This window comes from Osmia bicornis, chromosome 11 (genome assembly GCF_907164935.1).
Source record: "Osmia bicornis bicornis chromosome 11, iOsmBic2.1, whole genome shotgun sequence".
NCBI classification, from domain to species: domain Eukaryota; kingdom Metazoa; phylum Arthropoda; class Insecta; order Hymenoptera; family Megachilidae; genus Osmia; species Osmia bicornis.
The window spans coordinates 6,817,071-6,832,459 of record NC_060226.1 but is presented as its reverse complement, the minus strand read 5'-3'; the positions used below and the strand labels follow the sequence as shown (position 1 = coordinate 6,832,459).

At 35.4% G+C, this 15,389-nt stretch overlaps 2 protein-coding genes across 10 annotated transcripts in view; one reads left to right on the top strand and one right to left on the bottom strand.

Moving 5' to 3' along the window:
• LOC114873769 (protein EFR3 homolog cmp44E) overlaps nt 1–11,170 on the top strand; it is a 45,694-nt gene extending 34,524 nt beyond the window's left edge. Inside the window, exons 1-17 of one of the 8 annotated variants that reach the window (XR_003788989.2) lie at nt 4,484–4,751; nt 6,378–6,454; nt 7,159–7,274; nt 7,481–7,643; nt 7,816–7,968; nt 8,054–8,160; nt 8,243–8,386; nt 8,499–8,577; nt 8,642–8,777; nt 8,850–9,121; nt 9,194–9,366; nt 9,446–9,806; nt 9,882–10,081; nt 10,158–10,257; nt 10,319–10,474; nt 10,541–10,775; nt 10,930–11,170. Coding sequence is in view for 7 of the 8 variants with exons in the window: in XM_029182426.2 (XP_029038259.2) it covers nt 4,673–4,751; nt 6,378–6,454; nt 7,159–7,274; nt 7,481–7,643; nt 7,816–7,968; nt 8,054–8,160; nt 8,243–8,386; nt 8,499–8,577; nt 8,642–8,777; nt 8,850–9,121; nt 9,194–9,366; nt 9,446–9,806; nt 9,882–10,081; nt 10,158–10,257; nt 10,319–10,474; nt 10,541–10,690 (2,466 nt within the window). In the remaining variant the exon portion in view is untranslated. Of the gene's footprint in view, nt 1–4,483; nt 4,752–5,207; nt 5,350–5,978; nt 6,235–6,377; nt 6,455–6,544; nt 6,751–7,158; nt 7,275–7,480; nt 7,644–7,815; nt 7,969–8,053; nt 8,161–8,242; nt 8,387–8,498; nt 8,578–8,641; nt 8,778–8,849; nt 9,122–9,193; nt 9,367–9,445; nt 9,807–9,881; nt 10,082–10,157; nt 10,258–10,318; nt 10,475–10,540 lie in introns of those variants that run through there. The other 7 variants (XM_029182429.2, XM_029182426.2, XM_029182430.2 and 4 more) reach the window with 7 other exon arrangements.
• A 231-nt stretch (nt 11,171–11,401) lies between these two features.
• LOC114873770 (armadillo repeat-containing protein gudu) lies at nt 11,402–15,371 on the bottom strand. 2 transcript variants are annotated; one of them, XM_029182436.2, is made up of 10 exons: nt 14,323–15,371; nt 13,889–14,189; nt 13,616–13,819; nt 13,455–13,541; nt 13,118–13,366; nt 12,541–12,975; nt 12,054–12,458; nt 11,758–11,979; nt 11,558–11,673; nt 11,402–11,482 (listed from the first exon to the last, which is right to left on the bottom strand). In XM_029182436.2, exons 1-10 carry the CDS (start codon nt 14,379–14,381, stop codon nt 11,449–11,451), a joined length of 2,112 nt encoding a protein of 703 aa, XP_029038269.1. In that variant the 5' UTR covers nt 14,382–15,371; the 3' UTR covers nt 11,402–11,448. The 2 variants fall into 2 exon arrangements, with proteins under 2 accessions (XP_029038269.1, XP_029038268.1); XM_029182435.2 differs by having other exon boundaries at nt 11,402–11,673.
• Between the last annotated feature and the right edge of the window lie 18 nt (nt 15,372–15,389).

The window sequence follows — 15,389 nt, the reverse complement described above, 5'->3', positions numbered from 1 at the left end:
GAGACTGGCGTGATATCACGGCATCGGGATGCAGATGTTTAAGCCCACGAGAGCATAAATCGGTAGGAGGAAGACATGTTTGTACCCGCGCTTAAACTATACTGTTTGAACGCTGTTATTAACCCTCAAATGGTCGACCACCAGACATCATCACGGGTGGCTGATACGAGGTCATCTTTATCATCTGGTAACACTAAATAGATTTATTCTTAAACTACTAAGAAAAATTAGACGATGTATTAGAAAAATTAGACCCTTGTTATATTGCCGCGGTGAGGGTAAACATTTTTTAAGCTTCCAAATTTCTGAATTGCTAGATAAATTGTTTCTTCTTCGTGTTTCTTACGCGAGGTTGATGCTTCGCGATACCTACAGATGACGAGCAAGACTGTAATAGCGATTTTTCCTTTAAGTGCACGCATAACAGACAAGGAGACATAAGCATACGCAGATGATCGTAGGATTGCAAATTCAAAAAGGACAACCTTCCGACCCACGCTACTGCGTAGTTTTCCATTGCTAATCAACTGACGCCGTATCAGAGGTTCTGTAACCCCATTGTGTTCCACAAAGGGTACACTCGTCGCTAAATTCAGTATAATAGAATCCCTTCTACGAAAATCCTTCGATACACGTTTGATCTTTTAAATCCTCCCCCCAGGATTCATAATCTTCTACTCATAAATCTAATAATTTTGTGAATTTATTTTTTTGCTCACTCTTCTATTCCTTGCGTCTCGAAATCGCGGACGGCATTTCCGTTTCGCACACTGTCCGCTCGTCTGTAAGGATCCAATTTGATGGAGTGAGGTATGAGTAATCGATTATAATATCATTTTGAACGCATATCATCATGAATAATTAATACGAATTGCGTCGTGAACGACGTGCATCGTCGCAGAACCTCCCATCGAACAACGTTCACATTCCATGTATTTATTATTCGTGTTTCATTATAGTGAACTAGAAAATCTTACTATCAGTTAGTTAATTAGTTTTAAGAAAAAGCAAACTTTTTGTAAGAAAATGCTAACAAGGAATGTTAACTATGAGAGCTCCCAGTTGGCACCTTCTCGAGGTACCTACTTCAATGTTGATGTACGAAGAAAAAGAAGAAGGGTAATTAACCGGAGCCACGAATGCAATTAGGAAAGAATATGAGAAAGGATGGGAGAGGTCTTCGAATGAAGAATAATAGCCGGATGTAGTTCTTGGATTTAGTGTTATTGGCGATAAATTAGAGATTAACTTTCAAAGCAACCGAACGAAATTGAAAGCTTCACGGATTCGATGCACGCGAACGAATTCTAGTCAAACCCATTAAATTTACAAGTATACCTTAAATTTCCTTCGTTTTAGTTTCATTCGTTTAAATTTCGTCTTATTTCCGTTTGCTCGAAATGTCTCGTTAAGTTCCAGTCGATCAACCACGGAATTCTCTTATTAATTTCTGGTTTATTTTCGGAATACTCGCGTTTCTTATGGCGCTTACTGTAAGCTGTAAACGGATTATATGACTCATTTATACGTCATTAAATATAGAATTATTTTACCATAGAGGATTTACTATCCCATGCAATTAAGGATTTAACCCAATTTACAGATTCCTGTCTAACTCACTCATCCTTAGTATATTCGGTACCACTTGAATAAATTTACTCTGAACAAATAATTTGGTATAAATAATTTTGACAATCGATCATCTTAATAAGACGGAGCTTCGCTTAAACGAGCGATTTCAAGTTTCGTTCGATCCGTCTGGTGACTACCTTAACTTGTTCAGTGAACGTTGAATAGTCTGTTAGCGTTAATTACTTCGTCACGTCCTATCAGACTCGTTTAACAGCAGAGAAAGTGGTTGCAAACTACACGAGATAATATGATTCGTTCGATGTTCAGTGGAAGATAGAGGCACAAGTAGTTGTCCGATATAAATCAATATCTCCCAACACGGTACAAAGATGAATTGAACGATGCTATTACAGGTAAGGCTCAATATGCTTTTAACCATATTTTCGAAACATGTGTAATCTGTAATAGGATTGGATCGAAGAATAGATAGTTTATAGGAGTTTGATCGTTCTACAACTTCAATCGCCTTCATTAATGAACAATGAAGCGTTAAATGCGAGGTAGACAATGTTTCTTCACATTTGGGAAAGCCATCTTAATTAACACGCTAAGCGACGCTAGCGCTGTCGAACAGTTCACAACGCCCTCTAAGTGGCGCTAACTACCCGGGCGCGACTAGGCAGAGAATGGTAGGGACTCTGAAGTCATCATTTTGTTTTACATGACTGCGAGAGGCCAATGGACTAAGGTTCAGTGTTCTTCCATGCCAACCGTACTGTACTGTCAATCTATTCAATACTGATCTTCAAATTTGATTTTATCGAAAAGGAAGGTGCGAATGAAAAACATGTTAGTTTCTTTTCGACTTATTTCTGCATATAGAATCATCAGCTGTCCGGTTATATCATTTCTAGATTTCTACAACCTTTTTACGTCCACAACAATTTTATTAGAAATAAACTAGCACTTCGTTCGCACGAAGATATTGAATCGGAAGAATGGTAAAATAAAGAAAAGAATGATCCTACCAGCTGCAGTAAAGAAGATATTAAAAGCAATAGTTGATTTTGCAAAGGCCATTGGTTCAGTATCAGAGGAGATTAATACACCGAAGCTGGCTTTCATCGTTGGATGTCCATCTGAATCAACTGGCAGCCGATGCTTCGGTGTCGACGTAGAAAGATTGTGTTTAGACAGCATGGGAACGTTGCTGAACTATCGTTGATCGGTGCCCTCGAGCATAACATCCTCCCTCCGGCGTTTTCTGCTTCACGTTCGAATGGTTCCAATGTTCAATCAATCGCCTGTATTCGCGTAATTGATACCCATCCGTGGTGTAACAAACGACGCTGGCCACGATGTTCGAAGGCACCCCCATGACTAAGCCGCGCTCGTGAGTCGTTCTTCGAACCTCGAAACGGATACTCGGCGTTGACTCGAGTTCAAATTTATTATGAATTAATACCCTGGCGTGTACGATAAAATTTCATTTAACCACGCTCGGTCCTTCGTAAGATCAAGTCGTTAAAATCGACGTGTATTAACATCGTTTAAGTAGCATGTAAATCGATGCGTTTCCTTTCTTAAGCTTCGCGCTATTCACTTTTTTTGCCGATAGAAATCTTCTTTGTCCCGCTCTCATCATCGTCTCACTTGACCCTCGCGTTTTATGTTCATTCTCGATTTTTCCTCTTTCGCTGTCTGCCAATCGAGTCTAATGATCTCGAAGCATAAAACGACTCGACCGTGAAACGGTAGACTCCTCCGTGGTAGGAGGACGCGAACGGTCTTAGTCATCGATAATTTATCCTTGGCATTAGGTTGAACGGCAACAATGATAACGATGACATTGTGCTCACTCAGTGTCTACAATAGAGAAATACACGTGTAGCGAAACTAGTTATGACGACACGATTTGGGCTGGCACCTTGTTCGCTATCGCGTACCGGCAATGATATTCCAAAGACAAGTGCTTCAAGATGGATCATTGCAACGGTGTGCGCGAACATTGTTAAGTTGACGATCACATTTGTAGAATTATTCTGCTTGCAAACGGTATTTCTTTATTTCGAGGTAATTCAAATCGAAAATGGGAGAAAAATCAGAAAATTCAGAAATTTCTATTTTTGAAACGATGACTTAACCCTCCACCCTGTTGAAATCGTTTAAATCCTTATTTCATCGTCGAATCTTGAAAATAAAGCGTAGTCGTGTACGATATACTCGCTCGATGAGCACGAGAACATAATAAGATTAATTACCGTTGTCAGTGAGCAATGACGTCATCGACACTGCTCCACTGTCCTCGCCGTCTTTGGTATGGCAAAACGTGTAGGTCAGTCAGATAGGCCCACTCGTCTGCGACGCCCATTATGGAACTTCTACCGTATATTATTGACTCACGCGTGCACATGAAGTCGCATGCGTTATTACTGAAAGCTTGTCAAAATAAAATAACCCATAAAATTGTATTCATTTATCCAGGGTGTTTCGTATAAATCGATCAATTTGTTAAAATTTTACTTCTTATCGAATGTATCTTCGTGACCTGTTCCAAATGGGTTAACGTTATTTTTCTATGCTTTGGCAGCATTACACTATTACGCGACTAGCTAGACTAAAAGTCGTCCATTTAGAGAGATGTAATAAAAAAATTTTTCTTACCAGCTGACCCGTTTATTTAGCCAACAAAGAAACATTCTACACCCTTTTGCCATTGATTCACGAGGATCGCAGCCCCGAAGATGGCCTTTATTAACATAGCTACCAGGGTATCCTCCCTCTGCACCCTTCGGCACCCTTTTGATTCCCGAACCCTCGGCACAGGCGCGTACTCGACACATGACGTAGTTGGGGAAAGTATTGTCAAGGGTAGCCTCGTGCGCGAAATGCGGGTCAGTGGAGCACGGACGTCGCGACGCCAGGCGTCGACGTCGCGTCGTTACTTACCCGCTCGGCCTCTCGGAATGTTCTTCGCTTGGGAAACCTTTTAAAGCATACAAAGTGACTAACTTTAGTGAAACATTTTTTTTTTTTCGGGAAAATTAAGACTTGAAGACTATTTTTCTTATGTACTCATGGGATACTTAATTACGAGAAAATGGCACTGATCAGATGTTGCCTGGAGGCGGAAGTACCTGACGTCTTCAAATCTTTACGGAAGTGCACTGACCCTGGCTGTGAGTACTCGTTTTATTCTTAGAAGAAATTATTATTCTTTGTATTATTTTTCTTTCGAGTACCATCGTGCCATTTAACATTGTGCGATACTTCATCTTTTCAAAGGCCAAGGGTCTTAATTAATGAAGCTCGGAAAAGATGATACAGTTTACGCCTAAAAGTCACGAACTGGTAGCTTCGCAAGTCTCTTATCGAAATTAATAAATTAAAATGTTGTAATATAAGTTAATCTTTTGATTAAATGAATATCTGATACACAAAGAAAAGAAAATTAACGATAAAACAATTGCTTTATCGTATATCGGTTAAAGTATAAAATTTTTGCACGATATTCAGGTAACATTTTTCTATAATATATATATTGATCTACAAACTTTTTTATCGTTTTTCTATAAGCACACAGAGAACTGATTAAAGCTGATACACACGTGCTTCTACGCGCTTCTTATCACCACTTGCTACAGTTGATACGTGTCTTCAGAGTTTGGCACATTTACTAGAGATCTCTATTTCGCGTGTAATTTAAATACACGTGTATAAATATATTAAACGTATTCATGGTTCGATCGATGTGTCTTCAAATATTCGAGTATCTGTGTAAGTCTTCACGTGTATCTACCTCTACTCTAATTTATATCTTTTTCGATACATGGACATCAGAGTTGTATAAAAATATTCTTTTACTACTACATTTAATATAGTGAACGATGATGAATCTTCTTCCATGTTCATACGTGGTAAAATGCCATTATTATTGATTTCCGAAGACCTGTGTCAATATCCAGCATGTCTTGTCTTCCTGAGCTACTTCAACCGACAAGAATTCTCGCATTTCACCGCAAAGAGATTACATTTCGTTTTATTCGCGTTTAAAATAGAAATTAAATAACTTGTGGAAACGCAATTCCTTTGATAAACATTTCCAGAGGCAGGGGGTGAGATAATCCTCCCCCAAGTATAATAGGACTTTAACAAAATTAATTCATATTGTAAAATAAGATTGCTTTCGGTAGCATCTTAAAATATTTTTTATATATTTTTTTTTTATTAAAATAAATTACTTGAGAAACTTTCAAATCATTTTTTTTAGGAGAAAATGATTTTTTAAAGAGATTTCTTCTCCAAAAAGGGAAAGTGAGCCGTGCTGCCATCTGATACTTGTTCCCTACACTCTGAGTATAAGTTTCATGAATTGGTACAAAAGAAAATGGTATTATCAACAGTAGTTTTTATAATCTAAAATCTTTGCCTTTTGAAAAGAGAAATTTATTTATCATGGAACGTAGACTATTGGTTTATTTGCAATTTAGTTTATTTAATTGTTAATATTTCCTCAACGCTCTGTAGATAAATCAAAATTGTACAGAGCTTTTTGAAGTTACCACTTGTCCGTGTAGGTGTTTAAAATTTCACTCTCGCGATAACCTTAGACGATCGAAGTTTGTTCTGTGCAGTGGTTGCTTGGTTTTAACGAAATGCTTGGTAAATATTAATGATTCTGTCATATACACTTTATCCCTTAAATGATTCTTGGTGCTCAAGTTTTATTATTGTTCACGAATAAATTTATACATTTTAGAAATATCTATTTTCCTTCTATAATGTTTCCTTGATATTTTTCTTAGGCTGTTGCTGGTGCTGTTCTGCATTACGCCCACGATATAAAAGACTTGTCGACAATATCTTCCCAGTCAACCCTCAGGTGAGCTTTACATTTTTTAAACTACCAATTCCCTATGATTTTTTTTCTACATTGTTTAGTTAAAGTTCCTGTATGTTGCAGTTTTATTCTATAATTATCTCTTATGTCATATGTATAGTAATTAGTATTAATGATAGTGATAACTCTAAATAGTGTATTGTGACAATTAAATGTAATTGTATGATCACAAATATTAATTAAAATACTAAGAGATTTATGTTGTATGCCCTTTCATTAAAATTAGCTTTAAGTTTTTGCTTATACCAATTCTTACAGCGCTCCATAATCAATTACATGTAAGCTAATATTGATTTTCAGTACTGAAGCTAATGCTAAATGTTTAACATCAATGTATTAATATATAGTTATTAAGATACATCATGTAATGCAGATTACATTATCAAATCTCAAATTATAAAACTGTGTAATATTAAACATCATCAAGATTATTAATTATGGATATATTGGAGGGATTAAATGAAAACTGTGTATGGTATAATTGATTGTAAATACATGTGAAAAATTATTAGGATTAACTTGTGACTTCATATGTATGGTTTCAGAGTATTTTTTTGATACCGTATAGATTTTCTTATAGTATTAGAGAATTAAACATGCCAAGTTTCAAATATTAACTGTACTGTGTAATAAAATAAATTGGTACCGATATTTCTGATGATATAAATTTGTATTTCTATAATTAGGATGGCTTGGTCAAAAATAATATGGAAAAATTGACCTTTTATTCCTTAAGCAGTCCTGAAAAACTAGACAGAATTGGGGAATATTTGTTTCAAAGGGCTTCCAGGGATATTTACAGGTATAATATAAACAAGGCTAATGATAGATAATTACACACAATTAATCTAACAACTGTGGAACATGCACACTCATGTGATTGATGCAAACTTTTGTTTATGTCTGTTTTATGTCAATCATATGAGTAATTACTTGTTGTGTTTAAGATATGCTAAGTATTTTAGTATATGATCATGAAATTTAAGGAAAATGTATTTCCATTGATAGGAGAAGAAATGGATTCGTTGTTATTGCTATGGAAGCAATGGATCAACTTTTAGTAGCATGCCACGCACAGACATTGAATTTATTTGTTGAAAGTTTTTTAAAAATGGTACAGAAGCTGTTAGAATCAACGGATCCCCAGTTACAAATATTGGCAACTCAGTCTGTAAGTTTCAATAAATGATGCCATACATTACAAACATGTTATCGAATTTTAAATAAATTATTATATTGTGATTGTTTTATACAGTATATTATTTTATTTCTCATTGACATGAAAAGTAATGGTATTTTTGACATCTTTCGATTCAGTTGAACAAAGTCCTGGCTTCTTCCAGTTTGTCCGGTTTGCCAACATCGAGCAGGATACGCCGTCTTATCACACACGTTACGATTTCTTTGTATCAAAATACTCTGCGATGTGCCACTCCAATAACAATGACCCTGCAATCTGCAAACAAATCCGGCTTGCTGGAATTCAGGGATTACAAGTATGATTTCTCTTCATATATTTATGTAACTTAAATAATGATTCAACAGATGTTCCTGTTACAAATTAAAACGATTTTAATGTAGGGTGTCGTAAGAAAAACGCTTTCCGACGATTTGGTAGAAAATATTTGGGAACCTGTTCACATGGATAAGATCGTTCCGTCGTTGTTATATAACATGCAAAATTCAAGGTAATATAAATAAACAGCTTGGTAGGTGTACGTGTTCATTATTAGAATTATCATGTACATATTGATAATTATGATCTACTAGATATTCAAATAAAGAAGATGCAACACCAGACAGTCCAACGGAAGAAAGAACTGATCCACCACAGTTTGCCGAAACTTGTATGCGTGAACTCGTTGGACGAGCATCGTTTGGTCACATTAGATGTGTTATTAGACCAGTTCTAAGGTTGATAATATAATATGTTTGATTTTTAATTAATATACAGCTTTCTTTTTTATTTCAATAAAATATATGCAGGCTATTTCGATGCAAGTATTGACAATTACATTATTCGTAGGCATTTAGATAATCACCAATTATGGGTTCCTAATTATTTTGCGATCCACACGTTTAGGATAATTATGTTTTCTATTCAGGTAAGTAAAAATACGATAAATTACAACTCTCATGTTACAGAATAACAGATTGATTTCTTTTTAGTCCCAATATTCTTATACGGTTGTAGAAGCGCTGATGATTCATCTCGATGATCATTCAAAATCATCCCCAAAGATTCGGACGAGTATCGCGGATACATTATCTAAAATTATTTCGATAGCAGCTGGCGAAAGTGTCGGTAAGTTTAATAAAATTAAGGGAAAAACGTTGGTCAAAAGGATAAGTTAATTAAATTCATTTCTATTGTAAGGTCCGTCTGTGTTGGAGATAATAAACTCTTTATTATCTCATCTTCGAGTTAGCGTAACAAGAAATCAGTCGTCTAGTAATGACGAACAGTTATATCAGGAAGCACTTATTAATGCCCTTGGAGAATTCGCAAATCATCTTCCGGATTATCAGAAAATTGAAATTATGATGTTTATTATGAGTAAAGTCCCATACAGTCAACCGGATCGTATTGTTTCGGTTGGGAAGGGAGATGTATTACTTCAAAGTATCCTTTTGAAATCTCTATTAAAGGTAGATTGTGTATTATTTACTTGAATAATTCTGTTAAAATAAATTCGTTTAGCGTAATATAATTGTGTCCAGGTCGGTACAAAATATCAGACTATACATCTGAATACAACATTTCCACCAAGTTTTCTGGAACCGCTGTTAAGGATGTCGTTGGCAGCGGATGCTGAAATGCGACTTTTAGTACAAAAAATCTTTCATACTTTGATCGACAGGCATCAGAATATTACAAAACTTGCCAAACCTACGTAAGTCTTTAATAATACACTTTTTTTTCCAGATTATTTTGATAATCTGAAATATATATTTATCATATTTTTTAAACAGAGTAAATATTGCGCAACTTGATTTGACAATCGAAAAAGCATCACGACCAGATGTTATCTTTATTCGTAAACATGGCCCTGAAATTTATTTAGCGTTATACGAATCATTAGAATTGGCAAGCAACAAAGTTGAAAACGTGGAGTCCATATATACAACGTTGGCATTGCTTGCCGTGGAATTGGCTTCGGAGGAAACAGTATTAGAGCTGCTAAGATTAGTACTCAGTCTTCAAGATTTAGCTTTAACAAGTGGCCAAATCAGTATTTCGCTGAAATTTAACTTGCACGCCATTGTAATCAATTTGTTGGTACTAATATCATACGTTTGTAATATTACTTCGCTCATGGATTATGCAAACAAAGTGAGATACAATTCAACTGATTTGTTAATCATTTATAACAGTACACTCTAAGCTGTGTAATCTTTATATTTCAAGATTGTAGAAATACGACGAAAGGAAGCACCGCATCTTTTACCTGATTTGCAGTCTCAGTATGATACTGGTTTATCTACTAGATTAACCCCGGCTTTATTAGTTGATCAAACTGTTTTAAGCGAATGTTTGAAAGGAGCTGGTCTCGACAGTGGAAAATTGCAACATGGATCTGGTTATAGTACGGTTTCGCTACAACATCGGTAATATTATGAAAAATGTTTCAAATATTATTTCCTTTATAATACTGCTTAATTTTAATCATGTAAAATGTCTCAGACATTCATGGGTTGATAGTGCTGGACGAAACTCGTTAGCTGATATTAATTCTGGTGCCACGGAATTGGACAGCGGCGGATCATCTCCTGGCGTTCAGAAGGTATGTTGCATTTCGAATTTTTCAATCGTTTATTAACCATTTTTGTATATTTCTTTCACAGAAATTACAAGGCGAAGAATTGACTTTCGAAAGTATGAAGAGAATTCTGACGGAAAATAATAACAATCACATAATAGCGGAAGAAAAACGGATACAATTATCGCACTTCTTTAGAAACGCACCATTCCAAGACTTGGTATCAAAGACACAACCAAAGGTACGATACGTCATATGTATATATCGGGTATCACATTGATGTAGCTAATAATAAGTGATTTTCTAGCATGACGTTTTACAAAGTAAACTGTCTGAAATATTCAATACATTGTCTGTCGATCCACGAAATACAACTCAAGGAGGACCACCGACAGATACCAAGCCAAGTCAAGCGCCGGCTTACGAAATACATTTTCCCGAATTATTTGTCTATTAAAGCTTATTTGTGTAACTGCTGCTGTGGATTAACTCTACTGTGTTGAACGATTAACTACGATTGTCGCGTGACACCTATAATTAACGTAAGTTATTTATCTTTGTTATCTTGAAACTATGTAAAAAAATATTTTTACATAGACCCACTTTGTTAATTTCAATATTTATGTGAAATATTTGATCGCGCGTGTTCATTTTTTTATGTTTCTGATATGATATTTATTACTATGTTGATTTCAGTCATATATACTATTTCAATTTCGGTAAGTTTATTGTATATTATATTTGTAAATATACATTGATTAAATTAAAAAAATAATTATTTAATTATTTGGGATATTTAACGTTGTACAGTTAGTATTGCATTTTCTTCTATGCAACTTGCACAAAATGATAATGTTTGTGTTGATGTCTTGCTACTGTATAATTGTTCGTGTTCGAATTGAAGTTTGTTTAAAATAAACTTCTCTAAAAATTTCAATATCTTCCAATATTATGTCCCATTTTGAACAGAATGCGAGATATCGAAGGGAAAAAGGTAATTGGTTTGGCCCTGGAATAATTCTACTTCGTTTTGTCCGAAGAGATCTTAAGATTTTTATTAGTAACGTTTTATTTGTTCTGTTATTTTATACACAGATGTAAATATGTTAATAAATAAGAATAATCATACGTATCGATGTAATCCTAATGAATTGCTTCAATTATATGCTCTTCAGTTTAATCTTATTCTTCTGTTGAATATGTCGAGGGTTATTGTTACAGAAGGAAATCTGTCTCCTCCAGTGTGTTTCTAGAGATTATACAACAATAGATAGGAACATTATACTTTAGTATGAAATAGATACGCATAAAACGAGATACGTACATCTCTTTAAAGTGTAATTTTTCTGCTGTTAATGCAAGTTTACGAATGTTTCGAATTGTGGATGCAGCAGCAATTTGCACTTCCGGATCATCTGATCCTATCAACCGCAGTACGTGCTGCAACAATTTTTAATACACCCCCGATATTAAGAGATATTAAACAACTGTTGAGTAGAATTCGGATTATTAGGATTATTATACCTTTATGATCCCAGAAGAGTGCATGGTGATGCAGTTTGTAGGATTTTTGCTTAAATGATAGGCAGCTATACAAACTCCCCTAAGAACCTTTTTATTTTTACTGGTCATGTAAGCAATAAGTGGTCCGACTGCATTCAGGTCGCCAAATTTATAACTGTTTTCACCCCATTCGCTACAGTGAGCTATCGCTAAAGTCAAATTAGCCCGCAGATTTTCATCTTCCTATGGAAATATAAAACATTTCATCAGATACACGAGTGATTGGTAGAATTATTTCGAATTTTTGCAACAATCACCGTTCCTACTAATTTCGACAATTCCTCCACAACACCGTGATCACTGAGAATACCAAGATTTTCTGGATCTGTGGCGATCTCAGCAATGGTGGCGCATACCGCGCTCAGCACTGCGGTGTCGGTGCTCTGAAGAAGGCTAACAGTTAATTCCAATCCACCCACGAATGCCCGTACCATTTCCGGGGAATCTTTTGCGTATTTGATACAAGGTACCAATGCGAGGCAAGCGTTTCTTTTGATCGCATCACTGGGATGTTTCAGTAAGGACCATACTAAACGTACACCATCCAGGATGTGTTCAGGGTCGTTAATAATGTCCATACATTCCTCGTTTTGAGCGCACTCTTTGATCACCAGGGGTATGTTCTCCAATAGAGGTTCATACGTTGAACTTAATAATTTTATCTGAGTAAATTGTAATTATATAAAGATTGCAATTGTAATGAAAATTCTCTGGAAATGGAATAGCGATAAATTGCATAATTACCAACTTTGGTAAACCTTCATTGACTCTTAAAATATTTCTGTTAGTTGGATCTTTGCAACATTCAGCTAGGGCTCCTACTACATGCGCCAGTACTTCCTCATCTTCGTGCTCTTCTAAAAATGGCACCAATAATGCCACCAGACCATTCTGATTGAATCTTATTATATTTTCTGCGCTTATAGCGCATTTCCAAATTCCACCCGTGACGGCAGCTAGCAGATGCTTGTTAGCGCAAACACTTTTGTCCTGTAAAAGCTTGCACAGCATATCTAGACCAGATGCTTCTCGAACTATATCCCTTGCTACTTTGTTCGTACCGCAATTGAATATAGCCAATGCGCAATTTTCCTTCAATTTAACATCGTCGGTCTTCTTCAAATGCCTTACCACATTGGGCATGATGTCCGTCTGTTCGAAGGCTTTCTGAAATACGTTCTGTAAACGTGCAAATAAATTGCAGATTTATGATTAATATAAAATAATTGATTAGGTAATAAACTATTAATCCTTTTGAGTAAACACTCGGAGTATCGGCGAGATCAACAGTAAGTTTAATATATTTAAGTATTTTACATACCAGGATTGCACATTGTTGAACAGTACCCATCATGGGTATTATCAGAGATGTGCACGTAGATTTCAAGAAACGTTCCATAAGCTTCACCACTCCGTATTTGTAAAGCTCCTCCTTCACTTTCGGGCTACTGCTCACAGAATCCAAAACCTTGGCACAACCAATCGCAACTGCGACTAACTCCTGATTGGTTTCGTTTAAGTCATCGAAAGGACGTTTTAGAATATTGTCTGGCACGTCCATTACGTCCAACTGTTCGAATTTTTATAGATGGAATAGATTAAACTTATAATTGACTTGGACTCTTCTTTTGGTCTTTAGTTTGTAGAAAAATACTCACTATGAGAGGTATACCACCTCGTATACGTATTTGCTTTCTCGCTTTTCTGATTTTCGCGATGATAGCCATGGTCTCGGTAGCCAAAACCTTCGTACCAATAAAGCGACGGTCAAATGAATGAATTTAATTTTTTTTTTTTAAAGAAACAGATGCTAATTAACCTGAATATTTCTAGCTGGATGCCTCAACATTTCAATCAACGGTGTTACGATTCCAAGATCAATCAGGTATCGTCGCATATCCGTGGAAGATGCAATCCGAAGTAAAACTGTCAGAGAACCATTCTGACATTTTAAATCTTTCGTTTCGAGCAGGTTCACTAAGATTTCTAGGCCTCCCATTCCTTGAATCGCTTTTTGTATAATCTGTTACTTAGAAAATCGAAAATTTTGATTAAGCTATAGAGAAAGAAAATATGAAAAGAATAAAATTACCTTGCTCTGAAGGTCGTAATCCTTCAGAAGGCAAAGAGCCACCATGGTCGCTGTTTGATTTCCGGCCTTCATGTACCTGATAAGCTTCTGTATGTGCCAAAATTCTGAAGGCACTTGCGGTACATCGTCGTGTTTAAGTTCGTCGTCGCTTTCGGATTCAGGCTCGTCATCAGAACTTTCTTCTTCTTTCTTTTCGCTGATGCAACGAACGCGGGGACCGTATGGTTCCCCTGTTACCACTGATATCAGAGGCTTCGGTGGCTCTTCCGGTTCCAACACCTCGGGAATATCTGGTTCTATCCTTTTTACATTGGAATCGACTTGGAGATTATCGAACAGTTTAACGAAGAATTTGAGAAATTCTTTGAAATTCAAAGTGAATTTCTTTAAACATCTTTCTTAGCTTCAAGAATGTCTCGTTATTTGAAACTTACGTTGGTAGTTGCTCTATAGATATCTGCTTAACTTCCTTCTTTCGTTTTTTAGGCGGCATAGTTTTCTTCGAACTTGAACTTTATTTTCTTCAGACAAAAACCTGTGATATTATTTAACCTCCTCGTCGAATATGAAGATATCGATCAAACAGTCGTTTAGAATACGGGACTTAACTGGCAACTACATTATCAGTTAAAAGAGTTTATTGTCATTGACTTGTTTAGAAGGATGATTTATTGAATACATTGTTACATATTTTTTTTTTCAAGAAAAAAATCATATGAAATATTCTGAATGTAGTTACATTTTAGTAAATGATATTTCTATCGAGATTCTCTTTGTTCACCGAACTAATTGACATTTACAAATGTCAGGGAGGAAGTACAAACGTTAATAATCCTCGGTTCTAAATTTTTGGTTAAAAGTGTACAAAATTTCAGTTGATTTATGAAACCGTGTCGAAATAAAATTCAGCAAATAATAGATGAAAAGAGTTATTAATGAAATATGTGCTTATACAATTAAGATCAGCAAATTCCAGTTTTCTTTCATACTGGTAAATCGATATTTAAACGTTAAATTACAATTTGAAAATGTTCGAGAGAAGAATAAATGATATTGATCATTGTAGAACGTGGAACTTAATTCAAAAAGGTGGATGTAAAGAACATGTAAAAGTGATTAGTAAAATTGCTAAAGTCAAATGTTCCGCATACACATATATGCTACTCCATTTTCAGTGGTTTTGCTTTTGATATCCTTATCAGTTTGGCTTTGCATATGTCGCTGGGGATTTCGGTATAACTTGAAAGATCGAGAAGTAATCATTAAAAATATTCCTGATAATTACAGGACCTGGTCATCGAATTATCTACTTGACATTTTCAAACATTTTTCATTTTCTTAGTAAAATTTAAAAAAAAAAAGAAAAGTATAACACGATGGCTAGGAGTTGTATAATTTAATTAAAATTTTAATGATATTTCGTGGTAATTTAAACTTTTAAGTTTGACTTTACTAATTTTGGTTTCATATCTTAATAACTGTAATTCAGATCCTGTCGTGC

Excerpts from the sequence above, each read along its gene's own strand:
- LOC114873770 (XM_029182435.2), bottom strand. The coding sequence starts at position 14,381 with ATGCCGCCTAAAAAACGAAAGAAGGAAGTTAAGCAGATATCTATAGAG. Across the intron at positions 13,367-13,454 it reads GAGGTGGTATACCTCTCATA|TTGGACGTAATGGACGTGCC; the intron begins GTGAGTATTTTT and ends AAATTCGAACAG. Across the intron at positions 12,459-12,540 it reads ATGAAGGTTTACCAAAGTTG|ATAAAATTATTAAGTTCAAC; the intron begins GTAATTATGCAA and ends CAATTTACTCAG.